Below are 17,231 nucleotides of genomic sequence, written 5' to 3'. Positions count from 1 at the left end.
AATGCTACTTTTATGATTAATTTCTTTTTTTATATCTAAACTCTGAATTTCCTCTCTAAATTGTAATTTTTGCTGATATCTTATTAAAATTTCTTCAGCTTCCTTCATTTCAGATTTAACTAAGTATTCAGGGCATTTTTTTCCTCTTATTCTTTTTACAAATCGCAAAATATAAGCTACTACCCTTATTAATTTGCTTAAACTAGAATATTTAAGTATTACCTTATCCAAGAAATGTAATTCCTCTGAGGTTGTCACATACGTTGCATCGATTTGAATAATCTTCTTTATTAGCCAATGATGTTCCTCTTCTCGCAACCATTTTGGTCCCTTCCACCATAGATCGTGTTCTATTAGTTTGTTCGCCAGTACCCCACATCAGCTGGATTGTCCTTTGTTCCAACGTGTTGCCATTTCGCATTGGAAACAAGTAATTTGATTTCTTCTATTCGTGTTCTAATAAATCTGTCTTTACTTTGGCAATTATTTATCCATGCTAACGTTATAGTTGAATCGCTCCAAGCAAATATTTTTATTTCTCTGTTGATGACTGTTTTTATCCTTTGCAGCAATTTAGCAAGTAGGTGAGCCGCGCATAGTTCCAGTTTTGGTAACGTTTTCTTATTTTTAATTGGATTCACTTTAGTTTTACCAGCAACAATTGTTATAACTGATCCAACTTTAGTATATACAACTGCTGCATAAGCTTTCTCTGAAGCATCTGCGAATCCATGTAGTTCAAATTTAAAGTTGTTTTTAGTTTCAAACCATCTAGGAATTTTTATTCGTTTTATCTCAGGTATATGCTGCATAAACTCTTGCCATTCTTTTGTTAAATTCTCGTCAAGTAACTCGTCCCAGTTGAGTTTCATCAAATAAAGTTTCTGTATAAATAATTTTGCTATAACGGTTGTTGATGAAAGCCATCCCATTGGGTCGAAAATTCGCGCTAAATCAGACAAAGCTTGTCTTTTTGTAACCAGCTTTTGCGTTGAAAGATTCGTATTAAATCCAAACATGTCTTTGGTAGGATCCCATTGAATACCCAATGTCTTTATTGTTTCGTCTACTGCTATTTTTATTACTTCATTCGCGTTATTTACCGGAATTGTTGCTATGATTTCACTGTTGTTTGACATCCACTTCCTTAAGTGAAATCCATATTTTTGTAGTTGTTTCGATATTTCATACTGAATGGCCTTACATTCATCTATTGAATCTGCTCTGTCATTAAATCGTCCATGTAGAAGTCGTTTTTAATGATGTTTGAAAGCAAATAGTTGTGGGGGCTCGCATAGTGGTTTGGCAATTTCTTGTAAAGTTCTCGTTGCCAAAAAAGGAGCTGATGCTGTCCCTTATGTAACTGTTTGTAGTTTGTATTCTTTTATCGGCTCTCCTTTTGTTTCTCTCCACAATATCTATCTACAAATCACTATCTGTTATTTTAATTTGTCGAAACATCTTTTCAATATCACTAGTTAATACATATTGCCAAAGTCTCCATTTGATTATAATGTCAAATATATCTCTTTGAAGTCTCGGTCCTATGAAGAGGATGTCATTTAAACTACTTCCATTTGTAGTTTTTGCAGACGCATCGAAAACTACTCCTAGTTTAGTCGTTCTACTGTCTTCTCGAATCACTGCTTGATGTGGCAAATAGTATTTTCCGCATTTATTTTCACTTGCTTTTTCCATGTGGCCCATTTCTGAATATTCTTTCATAAATTGCACATATTGTTGTTTTAACTCGTTATTTGTAGCGAACCTTTTCTCAAGATTAACAAACCTCGCCATAGCTTGTTTGCGAGAATCGCCTAATTCTTTTTTTTGTTTAAAAGGTAGATTGACGACAAATCGATTATTTCCATTTCTTACTGTTGTTTTTTCAAAAATTCTTAGGCATTCATCATCATCTGCTGTATCTGCTGGAGTTGTAGTGTCTTCTATTTCCCGAAACTTCTCCAATGTTGTAGTAACCGCTGCTAAAATTGTATTGTTTTTTCTCGGTTGTTGTAAAACTCCCGACAATATCCAGCCCAATTTCGTAGCTTGACCTAGTATTCGATCCTTTTTAAATATACCTTCTTCTAGTATGTCGGCATATATGTCACTTCCAATGACAATATCAATTCGATCTGATTTATTGAAATTGGGATCAGCTAAAGTGTAGTTTTTCAATTGTTCTATATCCCATTTAAACGTTTTGTCTGGTAGAGCGCTCGCTAATTTCGGCAAAATTAGTGCTTCGACATTGTACGCCTCGTTGCTTAGGAATCTCGGCTTGATTTTAATGTTGATTTTAAATTTGGACACTCCCACTGTGGTATTTCCTAAACCTTGTAGTTCAGTTACTTCTCTTCTTCTTGGTAAATGAAGTATTTGAGATGCTTCTTTGGAAATAGTAGTTTTTTGGGATCCTTGATCGATTAGAGCTCGCAATGTCACATACTCTCCATTTGCCGCCTTCACCCTTATCTGTGCTGTTGCTAGGAGTATCGCCATTTCCGAATTTCGTCATCATTGTGGAAGATGTTTTTGTGACATTTTCTTCACTTCCTCCTTTTCCTTTTTGGAATTCATTGAAGTGCAATAAATTATGATGATTTCTTTCACACTTATTGCACTTCTTTTTATTATTACATTTTCCTTCATATACGTGATCAAGGCAAATGTAGCATAACTTGTTGTTTGTTATGAATCTTCTTCGATTCATCGTTGTCAATGTCTGAAACTTTCTGCATTCACCAATTTGACACCCAGGAACCTTGCAGTATACACGATTATTTTGTGCCGCTGTATAAAATGTAGGTGTTCGCTGTGGCTGCTTTTGATTGTTCCATTTAGTTGGTTTTCTGTCGCGTATTGCTTCTAGAGCTTGATATTGCTGTTCCAGAAAACTGAAGACGTCAAAGCCTAGATTTGTATATCCCTACTTTTTTTTACGTTTTGCTCGTATAAACGTAGACTTTCTTTGTCTAGTTTTCGAACCACTATCCGAGCTATGATGGCTTGTTCGTCATTTAAATTTAGATTTAGCCCTTTTAAAGCATAAATGCATTCTTTGGTGGTATCTAACAGCTGCTTCATGCCTTGTGCACTTTCTCCATTTGCTGTCGGTTGATCAAGTAGTCTGTCTACTTGTGCTGTAAATTGTAGCCTTCTATTCTCATACCTTTCCTTGAGAATTTGCCAAGCAGCTTCATAATTTGTTGCTGTTACTGGTAGATGTTGAATTAATCTACCAGCTTCTCCACCTAATGATGTCTTCAATCGGAACATCCTTTCCACTTCTGTAAAGTGCTTCGAATCATGCACCAAACTTTTAAAAAGATCGTGGAATGACGACCATTGTTTCATTTCACCGTAAAACATCGGAATTTTAATTTCCTGCAGTTTTATATTGGAATACATTGTTTGTGGTGAATTATAATTATTTAATTTCTCCGTTATCCTTTCGATGATGATTTTGTATTCTTGACGAAATACATCTATTTGTTCCTCAATAGATTCTTTAGTTGTTTCAACTAATTTGATATTTTGAATTTCAAAATATGATTCTTCAACATTTTCAAATTGTATTTGAAGCTTGGTTTTGAATTCTCTCATTTGCTCGAGAGAATCCAATGCATTTCTTCGTATTTAATCCACGTGCTTTTGAGAATTTTGGTCGACGTTGATATTTTCTTTCAACGCCAGACGCGGCTTCAGGTGGTGCGACCTGAATAGTTTGTGGCGTAGATTCTATTTGCCACATGCTGCTCACTGCTGAAACACCTTCGGCAGTACTTTGAATTCTTAAATTCTGAATAGAATTCTCCATTGTTTGCATTACATGCTCGAAGTAGTTCTTCGCAATGTATTCCTCAGCTTCTTGACTCTTCTTAGCCATTATTTTATTATGATTTGCAGTAAACTCTTTCATAACAGTCTGAATATGATCCATATATTCCAGACATGAAGCCTTTCTTATTTTTCCGCTCAGGATTTTCTGCTCCTCCAACGCAGCTAGATCTCCCAACTCCTTCTGTCGTGTTAGCAAATTCTTCATATTTGCTTCTTTATAGATGGTTTTGTATATATATATATTTTTTTTTTTTTTGCACTGTTCTTGTTGTTATAGCCACAAGGACGCTTTTAAAAATTTTTTTTTTAACTTTTACTAAAAGTAATTTTTATAAATGCGGATAGTCTTTGCTATTCCGGCTTACATTTATTTTTACTTGGCTAAGTAATGCTCTTTTTCTTTTAAGAGGCTTCTAGTACTTGCACTTGCTCGATTTTTTTTTCAAAAAGAGGATCGAAGGACCAAATGTACAGATTAAGACAGTCTTTGCTTAAGTCTGTACTGTGAGAGTTCACTTTTGACTCTCGTTTTCTTTATTAAAATTTCTTCCCTCAATACATTTCTTAATTCCAATTTCTTAACTATGTATATATGTATATGTGTGTATGCTTAGTGTGCATACACATGTGTAAATATGTATTATATTTTTATTGCATTTTTGAGATACCAATGCATTGATATTTTATAGTTTTTTAGATTAGTGCATCTAACGCACTTATACACATACGTACACACGCTTGATACTTTCTTATCTGTTGCTTGTGTGCATTAATATTTCGAGTATGTATATTTTGTATTTTAATATTAGTATTATGTATACTCTAATTTATGAGTTTTCTTTTATGTGCAATGATTTTCACATTTTTATGAGCAAGTCTCATATTACAATTTTGTTGCTTACCATTGCACTTGACATTTAGTGGACTGTATATACTTTTTATTTAATTTATTGTTTACATGTATATTTTTATGTATTAATGTAGTTGTGTCAAAAATATAATTTTGTATATATAATTCTATCTTAAGGTTACAAAACTTTCATGTTCATATCTTTATGAACAAGCACTGTCAAGAGCATTTGACTTCTTAACAACTTATAATGAAAAGGGCTTTTATTTCAGACACAGAATACGAAATGCTTGATAAATTTCAAATTTTGGCAAATAAGAAATATGTTGAATTTGTCAAGTGCACAGAATAGGGGTGAAAGTATATATAGTATATATATTTGTTGAGTATGTTGAGCTGAGTCGATTTAGCCATGTCCGTCTGTCAGTCTGCCCGTCTGCATATATACGAACTAATCCCTCAGTTTTTAAGATATCGTTTTGAAATTTTGCAAACGCCATTTTATCTTCAAGAAGCTGCTTATTTGTCGGAACTGCCGATATCGGACCACTATAACATATAGCTGCCATACAAACTGATCGATCGGAATCAAGTTCTTGTATGGAAAACTGTTGCATTTGACAAGATATATTCACGAAATTTAATATAGATTATTTTCTAAGGCGACAATGTTATCTCCGAAGAAATGGTTCAGATCGGTTAACTATAGCATATAGCTGCCATTCAAACTGAATGATCGGAAACAAATGCTTGCTTGGGAAACTTCCTCATTTGACGATATATCTTCACGAAATTTGGTATGAGTTATTGTTCATAGAAATAAAGTAATATCGGAAGAAATTGTTCAGATCGGCTCACTATAGCATATAGCTGCCATATGGAAAACTTTCGCATTTGACGTGGTATCTTCACGAAATTTTACATGGATTACTGCTTAAGGTAATAATATAATCTCCGAAAAAATTGTTCAGATCGGTTAACTATAGCATATAGCTTCCATACAAACTGAATGATCGAAATCAAATGCTTGCATGGGAAACTTTCTCATTTGACGATATACATATCTTCACGAGATACCAGTTATTGTTCATAGAAATAATGTAACCTGAGAAGAAATTGTTCACATCATATTACTACAGCATATAGCTTCCAGACAAACTGAACTATCGGAGTCAAATATTCGCATTGGAGACTTTTTCAGTTAACTAGACATATTCTGCAAATTCGACGTGGTTTATTCTCTAAGCAACGCTACAATAGTTGAAGAAAATTTGCCTTTAAATTTATGTAGATAATAATATATAAGGGGTATTCCATACCAAATCGACCACTTTTGAACCCGACCCCTTTAGATTTTGCTGAAACTTATCCATCCTTTTCTACCCTTTGAAAAACATTTTTGAGAATTTTTTAAAAATTTTTTGTCCAACTTCAAAAAAAGTTATGAATTTTTCAAAAAAAGGCCTTTTTATTTTCAAATAGACATAACTTTTGTAGAAATTGACTTTTGGGGACCTTTTTCTTTAAATTTTTGTTTTTGAATGAACTTTTTGAAAAAATACACGAAAAAAATTTAACACGATTAATTATATAAAATAATCGGTTTTTTAAGTAATCGGTTTTTGGAAGTTTTTCGCCTTTTTTTTTGGTTTTTCCTCAAAAAAAAACTTCAATTATTTTGACAACTATCCCTGCCAATCCCAGAGTGGAGCGATTTTTTTGATTTTTTTAATTTTTGAAAATTTGACAATTTTTTTTTAAATAAATAAAAAGAATATAAAAAAATTGGCCCATTGCGGGATTAGCAGGGATAGTTGTCAAATTAATTAAAGATTTTTTTGAGAAAAAACAAAAAAAAAACAAAAAATGGCGAACTTCCAAAAAATGACGATTTTACTTAAAAACCCGATTATTTTATATAATTGATCGTGTTAAATTTTTTTCGTGTATTTTTTTCGAAAAGTTTATTCAAAAACAAAAATTTAAAAAAAAGGTCCCCAAAAGTCAATTTCTACAAAATTTATGGCTGTTTGAAAATAAAACAGCCTTTTTTTGAAAAATTCATAACTTTTTTTGAAGTTGGACAAAAAATTTTGAAAAAATTCTCAAAAATGTTTTTCAAAGGGTAGAAAAGGATGGATAAGTTTCAGCAAAATCTAAAGGGGTCGGGTTCAAAAGTGGTCGATTTGGTATGGAATACCCCATAAATATTATAATTATTTCATTATGTTTATGTTAATAATAAATCTTCTTAAAATATTAAATTATTATAAACGTCTAATAGATCCATTTTCTTTATTAAATAACCTTAATTTTTTGGCAAACAACCTGGCTGAAAAGAACTAGTTAAATGTTTCCGTTGGATGAAAACCACTGGCCGGTTTTTTGATTTACGTAAACACACAGTTACTAAAAGAAATGCACCTTCGGTGCAGCCGAAGTTAATGTTTATCTTGTTTTGGGTTAGTTTAGCTACATAAAATTTTTTTTCTGCACTCCTTCTGTAATTCTTTAAGTTCGGGAGACAAGCTTAGGGGCCTAATTCTTCCTTTAATTTGTGTTATTGTGTCCGGGAACTATTTAATCAAGATTAAGGTGAATCTTATTTAATAATTTTTAGAATATGAGCGTTATATCTAATATCTTCTGTCCGTTTCTTGTTATAAATTTTGGTATGTTATCTCTGTTACACAAAAAAAAGTTTAATGCATAGTAAATAATTAAATGGCAACTCACCTCTTTTATTCTGTCATTGATGTATGTGCTGCACTATGGTGTGCGTGAGCGTTATGACATCTACAAAAAGGGAATTCCTCTAAAACTGTGATGAAATAAAATCGCTTAAAAAATTAAATAATTTTCAATATATTTTTAAAACAAAACCGAGTACAAACAGATTATAATCATCGAAATATCGGACGGTTAATTTGTTGTCATGCCTTTCACTATGGGCAACGCTCAATAGTGAATAAGGAACTTATTCTTGACGCAGAAATTAACTCTGTTCACCTAGCGGTTATTTGTAACAACTAAAATTAATCCATATATATGATATCATCGGCCTCAACACCCGCGCCGTTAGTTCTGCTTTCTCCAGGCTGGACAAGGAAGCACAGAAAATGGGTCTGGCAGTGAACTTGGGCAAGACGAAATATCTCCTGTCATCAAACAAACAGTCGTCGCATTCGCGACTTGGCACTCACGTCACTGTTGACAGTCATAACTTTGAAGTCGTAGATAATTTCGTCTATCTTGGAACCAGCGTAAACACCACCAACAATGTCAGCCTAGAAATCCAACGCAGGATAACTCTTGCCAACAGGTGCTACTTTGGACTGAGTAGGCAATTGAGAAGCAAAGTCCTCTCTCGACAAACAAAAACCAAACTCTATAAGTCACTCATAATTCCCGTCCTGCTGTATGGTGCAGAGTCTTGGATGATGCCAACAACGGATGAGTCGACGTTGCGAGTTTTCGAGAGAATAGTTCTGCGAAAGATTTATGGTCCTTTGCGCGTTAGCCACGGCGAATACCGCATTCAATGGAACGATGAGCTGTACGAGATATACGACGACATCGACATAGTTCAGCGAATTAAAAGACAGCGGCTACGCTGGCTAGGTCATGTTGTCCGGATGGACGAAAACACTCCAGCTCTGAAAGTATTCGACGCAGTACCCGCCGGGGGAAGCAGAGGAAGAGGAAGACCTCCACTCCATTGGAAGGACCAAGTGGAGAAGGACCTGGCTTCGCTTGGAATATCCAATTGGCGCCATGTAGCGAAAAGAAGAAACGACTGGCGCGCTGTTGTTAACACGGCTATAATCGCTTAAGCGGTTTCTACGCCAATTAAGAAGAAGAAGAAAATTAATCCAGAAGATTAATACAGGTATATACTATAATTGACAGAATGATGACCACTAGCCAATTGACTCTGTCCGTGAAAACGGTGTAATTTGCTATAATTGTTCCTTAAGACTCTTTAGCCTCCTGAGAGTGTAGGCAGATTTGGTAAGTAGCTAAGCTCATAGAATATCCTTTATTGAAAATAATTAAAGTGATATATTTTAATTCCCAATCAGTCAATAATTGAGACTTTAGAATTTGGCATTAAATTTAAAGCGTTAAATATAGTACAGAAAGCTTGAATGTGGATTTTATATACATACTTGTACTTTAAATGGACAATAGTAGTGGCTCCACTTACTTATGGATAAAATATAATTTATTCGTAACAATTTGACCAATTTTATGCGGAAAATTTGGAGTTACAATTTTTGATGTATTTTAATGAAATTAAGCGTATAAATGGTTTAGACCTTCCTCCAACCATCATATGACTAATATAATTATTTGTTATGTTGGTTGACTTCATACCATAACAAAACTTAGTGGACTATTCCTTTTGACATGGTATGGTTTGGTAACAAAATATAATGCTTGATGCTCAATAGATATATGGATTTAAATTAAAACATCTCGTTCCATCTGACCGGGTAGAAAAAAGCTAAAAACTAATGAGCTTGATATTCTTCTTCTTTACTGGCGTAGACAGCGCTTACGCGGTTATAGCCGAGTTAACAACAGCGCTCCAATCGTTTCTTCTTCTTGCAATGTGGCGCTAATTGGAGATTCCAAGCGAAGCCAGGTTCTTCTCCACCTGGTCTTTCCTACGAAGTGGAGGTCTTCCTCTGTTTCCCCCGACGGGTATTGTGTCGATTACTTTCAGAGCTGAAGTGTTTTTTTTCGTTTCGAACAACATGATCTAGCCAGCGTAGCCGCTGTCTTGTTTTTTTTTCGCTGAACTACATATGTCAATGTCACTGTATGTCTGAAACGTTCATCGTTTCATCTAATGCGGTATTCTCCATGGCCAAGACGAAAACGACCATAAATTTTCTCTCGAAAATTCGTAATGTGGTCATCGTGCCTCTGCACCATATAGCAAGACGGGATTAACAAGTAACTTATGGAGTTTGGTTTCTGTTCGTCGAGAGAGGAGTTTACTTCACAATTGCCTACTCAGTCCAAAGAAGCCCCGGTTGGCAAGAGTTATTCTGCGTTCAATTTCGAGGCTGACATTGTTGTTGCTGTTAATGCTGGTTCCAAGATAGACGAATTTATTTACAACTTCGAAGTTATGACTGTCATTAGTGCGACGACTGTTTGTTTGATGACAGGAGATATTTCGTCCTGCCCTCGTTTACTGCAAGACCTATTTGCTCTGCTCCCTTATCCAGTCAAATGCGTCTCTTCAACTCCCGATATCTATCCCATCCCGTACGTATTGTGGTCGATTGCAACGTTGCCAGGTAGACAGTCTGTTTGCATCTGTGCGTGAGAAGCTTGAAATGCCGTCCCACAGTTCCTTTATACCGAGTTGTTGATGAGTGCTCTCAGAGAGCAGGAGTGGAAGTCGAGTAGAAAATCGTTCGTCTATCTGTTGTGATTGTATCTTCATGACGTCGAACCTTCCTTGTGTTTGTTGACGTGTGGTTTATCCTGCAACAAAACAGTGGTCCGAGTCGATGTTAGGAATGGGAGCGTACGCACATCTAAAACACTGGAGACGTGTCTTCCGTCTATCACAAAATGATCGGTCTGGTTGGTGGTTTTTCGATCCGCAGACAGCCAGTTAACTTGGTGTATTTTTCAATGGTGGAATCTGGTACTACAGATAACCATATTTCGGACTCCGGTGAAGCCTCCTCAACCCATTTGTGGATGTTTCCTCCTGGAGGCTGAATTTACTCAAAGGTGTGCTCCAAGCGCTCATAGAAGCATCTATGTTCTCATCGTGTTTTCTCTTCCTCGCTTTGATATGGATTGTGGCTAGACGTTCATCCGCCGGGGTGAATGACGGTTCATCGCATTTCTTGGATGGTGGTGATGTCAGCCTTAATTTTCACAATAACTTCAACCAGCTGTGCAGCGCACCTTCCCAATTAAGGGACCGGACATTTCAGGTGCATGCCATCAAATCGTAATCCTTAAACGGATATTCTTTGGCTACCCAGAGGATACTTGTTCAAAGACCGGAAGTCGTAAGCTGCTTGAGCCATAAGTGAAAGAATGGTTTCTGCCCACTCCCTAGTCAATGGTGATCAGAGAGCTTTCCTCATTTGCGTGAACTTCTACACATCCATCCTCGCTTGCATATACTGTTTTATTATTTTATTGCTTTTTTACCTTCCATCTAACAAAGATATTTGGGAAGATGATGGTATAATACATTTTTATTAACCGTATCAACAACCTTTACACATTTTTATGAAATCAGTAAGATGCGATCAGATAATATTAAAATTATACACTTTCTATAAATCTCTATACTTATAAATAATACCAAATATTTCTCCTATTTAAATTTATAAATAAACTGTTTACAATCTTATTTGGAACTATTACCACTAATAAATCCATTTTGTTTCATGCAACATATTTCGCATGCTTAGTAGAAGAAATTTGTGAAGTTTGTAAATATTTATATGTCGATATTTAATGTGCCAAAGTTTGATTTTTATAATTTTGTTAATTTTTGATTGTATTATTTATATCGTACTGAAAATTACATACATACTTACAAATCGTCATTTGAAATGCAAAATAACATAACATTACGTTTCACAAGTTTACAGGGGAACAGAAAAATAACGTGTTCTTTTTTTTAAATTACATTTGGCTGGGATTTAAAATAGTATCGCCCGATTTTGCGGTAAAAATTGGTATGTACAGAGATAGGCTCTACAGATTAATATATATATATATATATATATATATATAATATATACTTATTATTACTGTTAATATAACGCAAACTTTCAGAATTTCCTTTTTATAGATAAATCCTGGTGTTAGATCGACCAGTGTTATGTTCTTTTGAAGCTCGACCGAACCAAAAAAAAGAGTTCTACGCGAAAGAACTGAAGACACATGGTCCGAACAGGGTTATTATTTTGAAGCCACTCAAAAGGGAGTTGTATGCGAAAGATAGTTCTGTGTTAGATCTACTATGGTTATTCTTTTTTTTGAAGTGTGGCCGAAAGCCAACAAGTAAGGAAAGATTGAATTCGAGTGCCGAACAGTACATACTCGCGCAATTTAAATGGAAGAATGAACGAGAAGTATGTATGCTGCAACATATAATTAAAATATTCTTGTTTAACCTTATTCAACGCTAAATTACATGATGTTAAAGAGTACATTTCCACTTCATTTTATTAAAATACCGAACATATTAGTATTGACAAGGGTCATATTCAAGTCGAAAATATCGTCGCCAGGGTATACTCTGAGTTGATTGCCTTTACTTTGGGCATTAAACTAACGTATATTTGAGAACATATTCCCAATCAAAATTTTACCGACTAGAGTCCACTCCAAAACCATAAATGTTTTTTGTAGTACATGGAACATTAGTATCCATGGTCACACATTCGCTTACTTTAAAGTTTTGTATTTACATATGGTTGTACATATGTACTATATATGGAATATGTTAATCGTAATCAAATTCGAAATTTTTGATGATACTACGTTGTTTTGCATTTTAGGTGACGAAATATTACAAATATTCTTTAAATTTTTGAGATACATACATATAAGCAAACTGCTGATTTTATGCACTCGTAGCGAGTGAGTTTTCTTTATCTAGGAATAGTTTTTCTTATCAAATATGTATCCTCACCGTGTTTAAGTTATGGAAGAAGAAATTTCAAACATTTATATAATGTTCGCATTAAAGTCGACTCGATTTCTGAAAGTTACCTTTAACACTTGAAATATTTTCTGAAACCGCAAATTCAGCTTTAATTTTTTAATGTGTTTTACTTTTTATACTCTCGCAACAAAGTTGCTAAGGAGAATATTATAGTTTTGTTCACATAACGGTTGTTTGTAAGTCCTAAAACTAAAAAAAGTCAGATATAGGGTTATATATACCAAAGTGATCAGGGTGACGAGTAGAGTTGAAATCCGGATGTCTGTCTGTCCGTCCGTCCGTGCAAGCTGTAACTTGAGTAAATATTGATATATCATGATGAAACTTGGTAAACGTATTTCTTGGCTCCATAAGAAGGTTAAGTTTGAAGATGGGCAAAATCGGCCTACTGCCACGCCCACAAAATGGCGAAAACCGAAAACCTATAAAGTGTTATAACTAAGCCATAAATAAAGATATTAAAGTGAAATTTGGCACAAAGGATCGCATTAGGAAGGGGCATATTTGGACGTAATTTTTTTGGAAAAGTGGGCGTGGCCCCACCCCCTACTAAGTTTTTTGTACATATCTCGGAAACTGCTATAGCTATGTCAACCAAACTCTATAGAGTCGTTTCCTTCAGGCATTTCCATATACAGTTCGAAAATGGAAGAAATCGGATAATAACCACGCCCATCTCCCATACAAAGGTTACGTTGAAAATCACTAAAAGTGCGTTAACCGACTAACAAAAAACGTCAGAAACACTAAATATTACGGAAGAAATGGTAGAAGGAAGCTGCACCCAGGCTTTTTTTTTTTTAATTGAAAATAGGCGTGTCGTCGCCCACTTATGGACCAAAAACCATATCGCAGGAACTACTCTACCGATTTCAATGAAATTCGGTACATAATATTTTCTTAATACCCTGATGACATGTACGAAATATGGGTGAAATCGGTTCACAACCACGCCTTCTCCCAATATAACGCTATTTTGAATTCCATCTGATGCCTTCTCTGTATAATATATATGTATGTATGTACATTGGGAACCAATGATGACAGCGGAATAAAACTTTACACAAATACGGTATTTGAAAAATATGTAAATGACGGATAATGAAATCTCGATTATCACTTTATCATGCGAGAGTATAAAATGTTCGGTGACACCCGAACTTAGCCCTTCCTTACTTGTTTTTTTTTTAATAAAAAATTTTACAATGTATGAGGATGCGAAATAAGTGTAAAATTAACCATAACTTAATATAAAACTGGTGTCCCATATAAAACACAATCGAATAGATGTAAAATATTAATTTTTAAATGAATTACGACGCATATGTCATAGACTAAGATATTATTTTAATTGTGTTTGTTTTACTTTTCAATTTGTAAATATAAATAAACGTGCGTTCATTTGCATTTGTTCATGTAATTATGTGCTTATATTTATGCATTCATATAAACATTTGCATACCTACTTATGTATGGTATGTGAATGCTTATTGCATGATTAATTGTACTTTAACAGAATCAGCTATAATATTTGTATTTCATTACTGTTTATTTTTGCTTGGTTGCATATCAGTGTACACGAGGCCGCGCTGCATGGCTGGAAAGAGGGCGACGTTGCAGCGTTCAAGAAGCGCAACAACAGGCGGCCTGTCATCGCCGCTGGGTGAAACGTAATCGAGTAAGTTGTTACAATCCGCAATTTTTACTTTTAATGACTGTTTGTAAATAAGAAGTCTTTAGACATCATTTGTAAATGCCTGTTGCTAATGTTTTGATGCTTTATTGCCCGTACTACCATAGGAAAAAATAAATTTGATGTTCTGGGTATTCCTTCTATAAAATAGAACTATTAGCACAATAATATTATATATGTATGTTGTCTACAGAAGAGAAATATTAAGGGGTTACATGAGTTTGATGGCTACAAAAAAAACAAAGGCGCGTGGAGTCCCTACGCGCGGAAGAAGTTACACTTCTTAGTGATATTCAGAAATGCATATCATTTTGTATGAAAGAAAACTAGAACATTTAAATTCATTATGCACATTTTATAAAACAAAGTCTAAATGAAGGAATTTCGACTCGGAAAGTAGTTCTGTCTCTTCGTTGCGGAAGGGAATATGCAGCGTAACCATCTCTCTTTTGTACTCTTCGAATTGGGTTGTCATATTATAATTTGTATATCTTATATCATGGTGTTTAGTCAATTTTTGTATTCATTATTGGCGTTGCATTTGTATTGCGCACAAAACTGGGCCAAAGTAAAATGAATTTTCTTTTTATTTTTCTTTGCAGTTTTTCAAAAAATTTACATAAGTTTTTTAATAAATTTAAAAAAATTTAAGTAAATTTACATGTATTTTCATTTATATTTAATTATCAATAAATTTTTTTAAAATTATTTGCCCTAGATGTCCATTTTATTTTCTCATGCATTTCAGTCGATTTTTGTATAGAAATTTGACCGGCGTAGAAGCAAAATGCGAAACAATCATACATATATGTATTATGTCGTTTGCACATTTGTCTGTATGTTTGCGAAAGCAAATGTTCTACAAAAGCATATTTCTATACTTAAACCAAATTATTTGAACCATCATATATTTCTTACATGCATAACCAAACCATACTTAAGACAACGCCACGAAAGTGTCAATAGTGATGTTAGTGGTAAGCACATAAAAAGTCACAAGGTGAACGCAGGTTCGAATCTCGACGGACTTAGTCTTTAATTTTTGCATTTTAACATCGTAATACTATACTAATAAATATTTTTCTTACTAATAGAAATTAAATTTATCACAGCAATATACCTAATATATATATACATAATATTGCTGTGATAAATTTAATTTCTATTAGTACGAAAAATATTTATTAGTATAGTATACGATGAAAAAAGGTATACATCTTTCTATCCTATCTTGTGTATCTGCACATGTTCATATGAATGTATTCAAAGAATTCGCACAAAACAAAGAGAGACGAAAGAAATAAAGTCACATAAAATAGTTGAGAATTCGCAAAAATGAAAGACAAACGAAAGAAAAATAATGCGCAAGCATACATAAGCGTACTGTACTTATTGACCGCATTATTTTTGCGTAAAACCTTGGAATTTATTCATTAAAATCACCACTCAGAAGTCGCAGCAGCAAGGAAAGAGGTAACAATCGGCGATCCATTGTATATTTCTTTCATGCATAACCAAACCATAATTAGGACAACGCAATACAAGTGTCAATGGTGGTGTTGGTGGTAAGCGCTTGAAAAGTTACGACGAGCACGTAGGTTCGAATCACAACAGAATTTATTTTTAATTGAATATGTCACCAACCAAAAATTGAAACATTGTTCTACAAAAACAACAACAGCATAAGCATGGCAACATTGTGTTGTTGGTAGAGCTGTGCCGAAAGAAACGAACAAACGATCGCCGATTGTCACCGCTTCGCTTGCTGCTCGAACATCTTCGCAGACAAGTTTGCGTAGATTCATATTGAGCAAGGTTGCGCAACCTGAATCTATCGCAACCTTTTCCGAACTCGTATAAGAAGTATAACTTCAAAAAACAGATTTTTGTATTTTCTTATTTAATTCTTTAACATTTCTGGAATATTATTCTGAACTTCGAGTACAAGTTTTATAGATACAGACTCTAATACAGCCACTTAAAACTTTAAACGCCCTTTTCTCGAAACTGTGTTTTTAAAGTGGGTTGTCAAGATTTTTTGCTAACTACTCAACCGATCTTATAACATTTTAAAAATGATTTTGTTCAACTATAACTATTTATTTAAAGAGTACGTTTAGAAATTGTCGCCAAAATTTACTATCAGCAAGAAAAAAACACGCAAGCGGATTGCGCCCAGCATCAATAGTTTCCCGAAAAATAACTGATTTTAGACGACCTTCGCGAAATTTGCCTTGGAGTGATATACGACTTCAATTGAATTCGCCATAGAACCGATAATTGTTCGTTAAATGGACAAACTTTCTTAAAAGTTGTATTTGTGGTCTAGCACAGAACATGAATTTATTTGGTCTAGACCTTGTTCCAAATTTTATATTCTTAATATAATCAATTCCAGTTTTGTATTGTATGTAAAACTTAATACCTCTGACATTTATTGAGTTAACGCACCATTAGTAGCACTTTACCCATATGCACACTGTCGAAGAATGTGCCGAAAAAGTTTGTCTTGGGCAAATGTGGCTGATTTAGCTTCAGGGGTATACCACAATTAGCCATTTGGGGCACTCCACGGATGCCACCCATTCTGGCGTCTGTGTTGAAACTCTACATTGAGTTCAATCATTGGGTTATTAAAAAAGTCCCAATATTATGGCATCACAAATTCTTTTTTGTTCTGTCATCTATATTCGCCACAATATCATCATCATCTTCATCATCAGATATCATTATACATATGTAGTAAATATATCGAAGCAATGATAATTTGAGGCCAATTTCAGAAATTTTTGACACTAAAGTGTAGCATATCAAATAAAGCCGAAATTTTAAAATTATTATTATTAATTATGGGAAGTATTGATCCGATTTTACGCAATTTGGTACAATACCGCATTATTATAGAAAACATATTTTAAACATACAAATCTTAATGTTTTTGACATATTTTTGTAGTTAGTTTTCGCATATCAAAAATATGTAAATTACGCGTTCGTAGTTGGGCGTAATCGGACCACTGCCACTCCCATAAAACACCATTAACCAGAAACCTATAAAGTGTCATAACTAAGCACTAAATTAAGATATAAAACTCTAATTTGACACTGCGATTGCAGTAGCAA

At 34.2% G+C, this 17,231-nt stretch overlaps 1 protein-coding gene across 1 annotated transcript in view; it reads left to right on the top strand.

Annotated features, from left to right (window-relative positions):
• Positions 1 to 17,231, top strand: part of LOC120781633 — an 84,604-nt gene that overhangs the window by 61,326 nt on the left and 6,047 nt on the right. Inside the window, exon 2 of the mRNA XM_040113864.1 lies at positions 13,990 to 14,094. Coding sequence (XP_039969798.1) covers positions 13,990 to 14,094 — 105 coding nt within the window. The remainder of the gene's footprint in view (positions 1 to 13,989; positions 14,095 to 17,231) is intronic.

Source organism: Bactrocera tryoni, unplaced genomic scaffold (assembly GCF_016617805.1).
Source record: "Bactrocera tryoni isolate S06 unplaced genomic scaffold, CSIRO_BtryS06_freeze2 scaffold_7, whole genome shotgun sequence".
Lineage (NCBI taxonomy): Eukaryota > Metazoa > Arthropoda > Insecta > Diptera > Tephritidae > Bactrocera > Bactrocera tryoni.
Note: the sequence above shows the minus strand (reverse complement) of the source record. Positions and strands in the feature narration are given on the sequence as shown.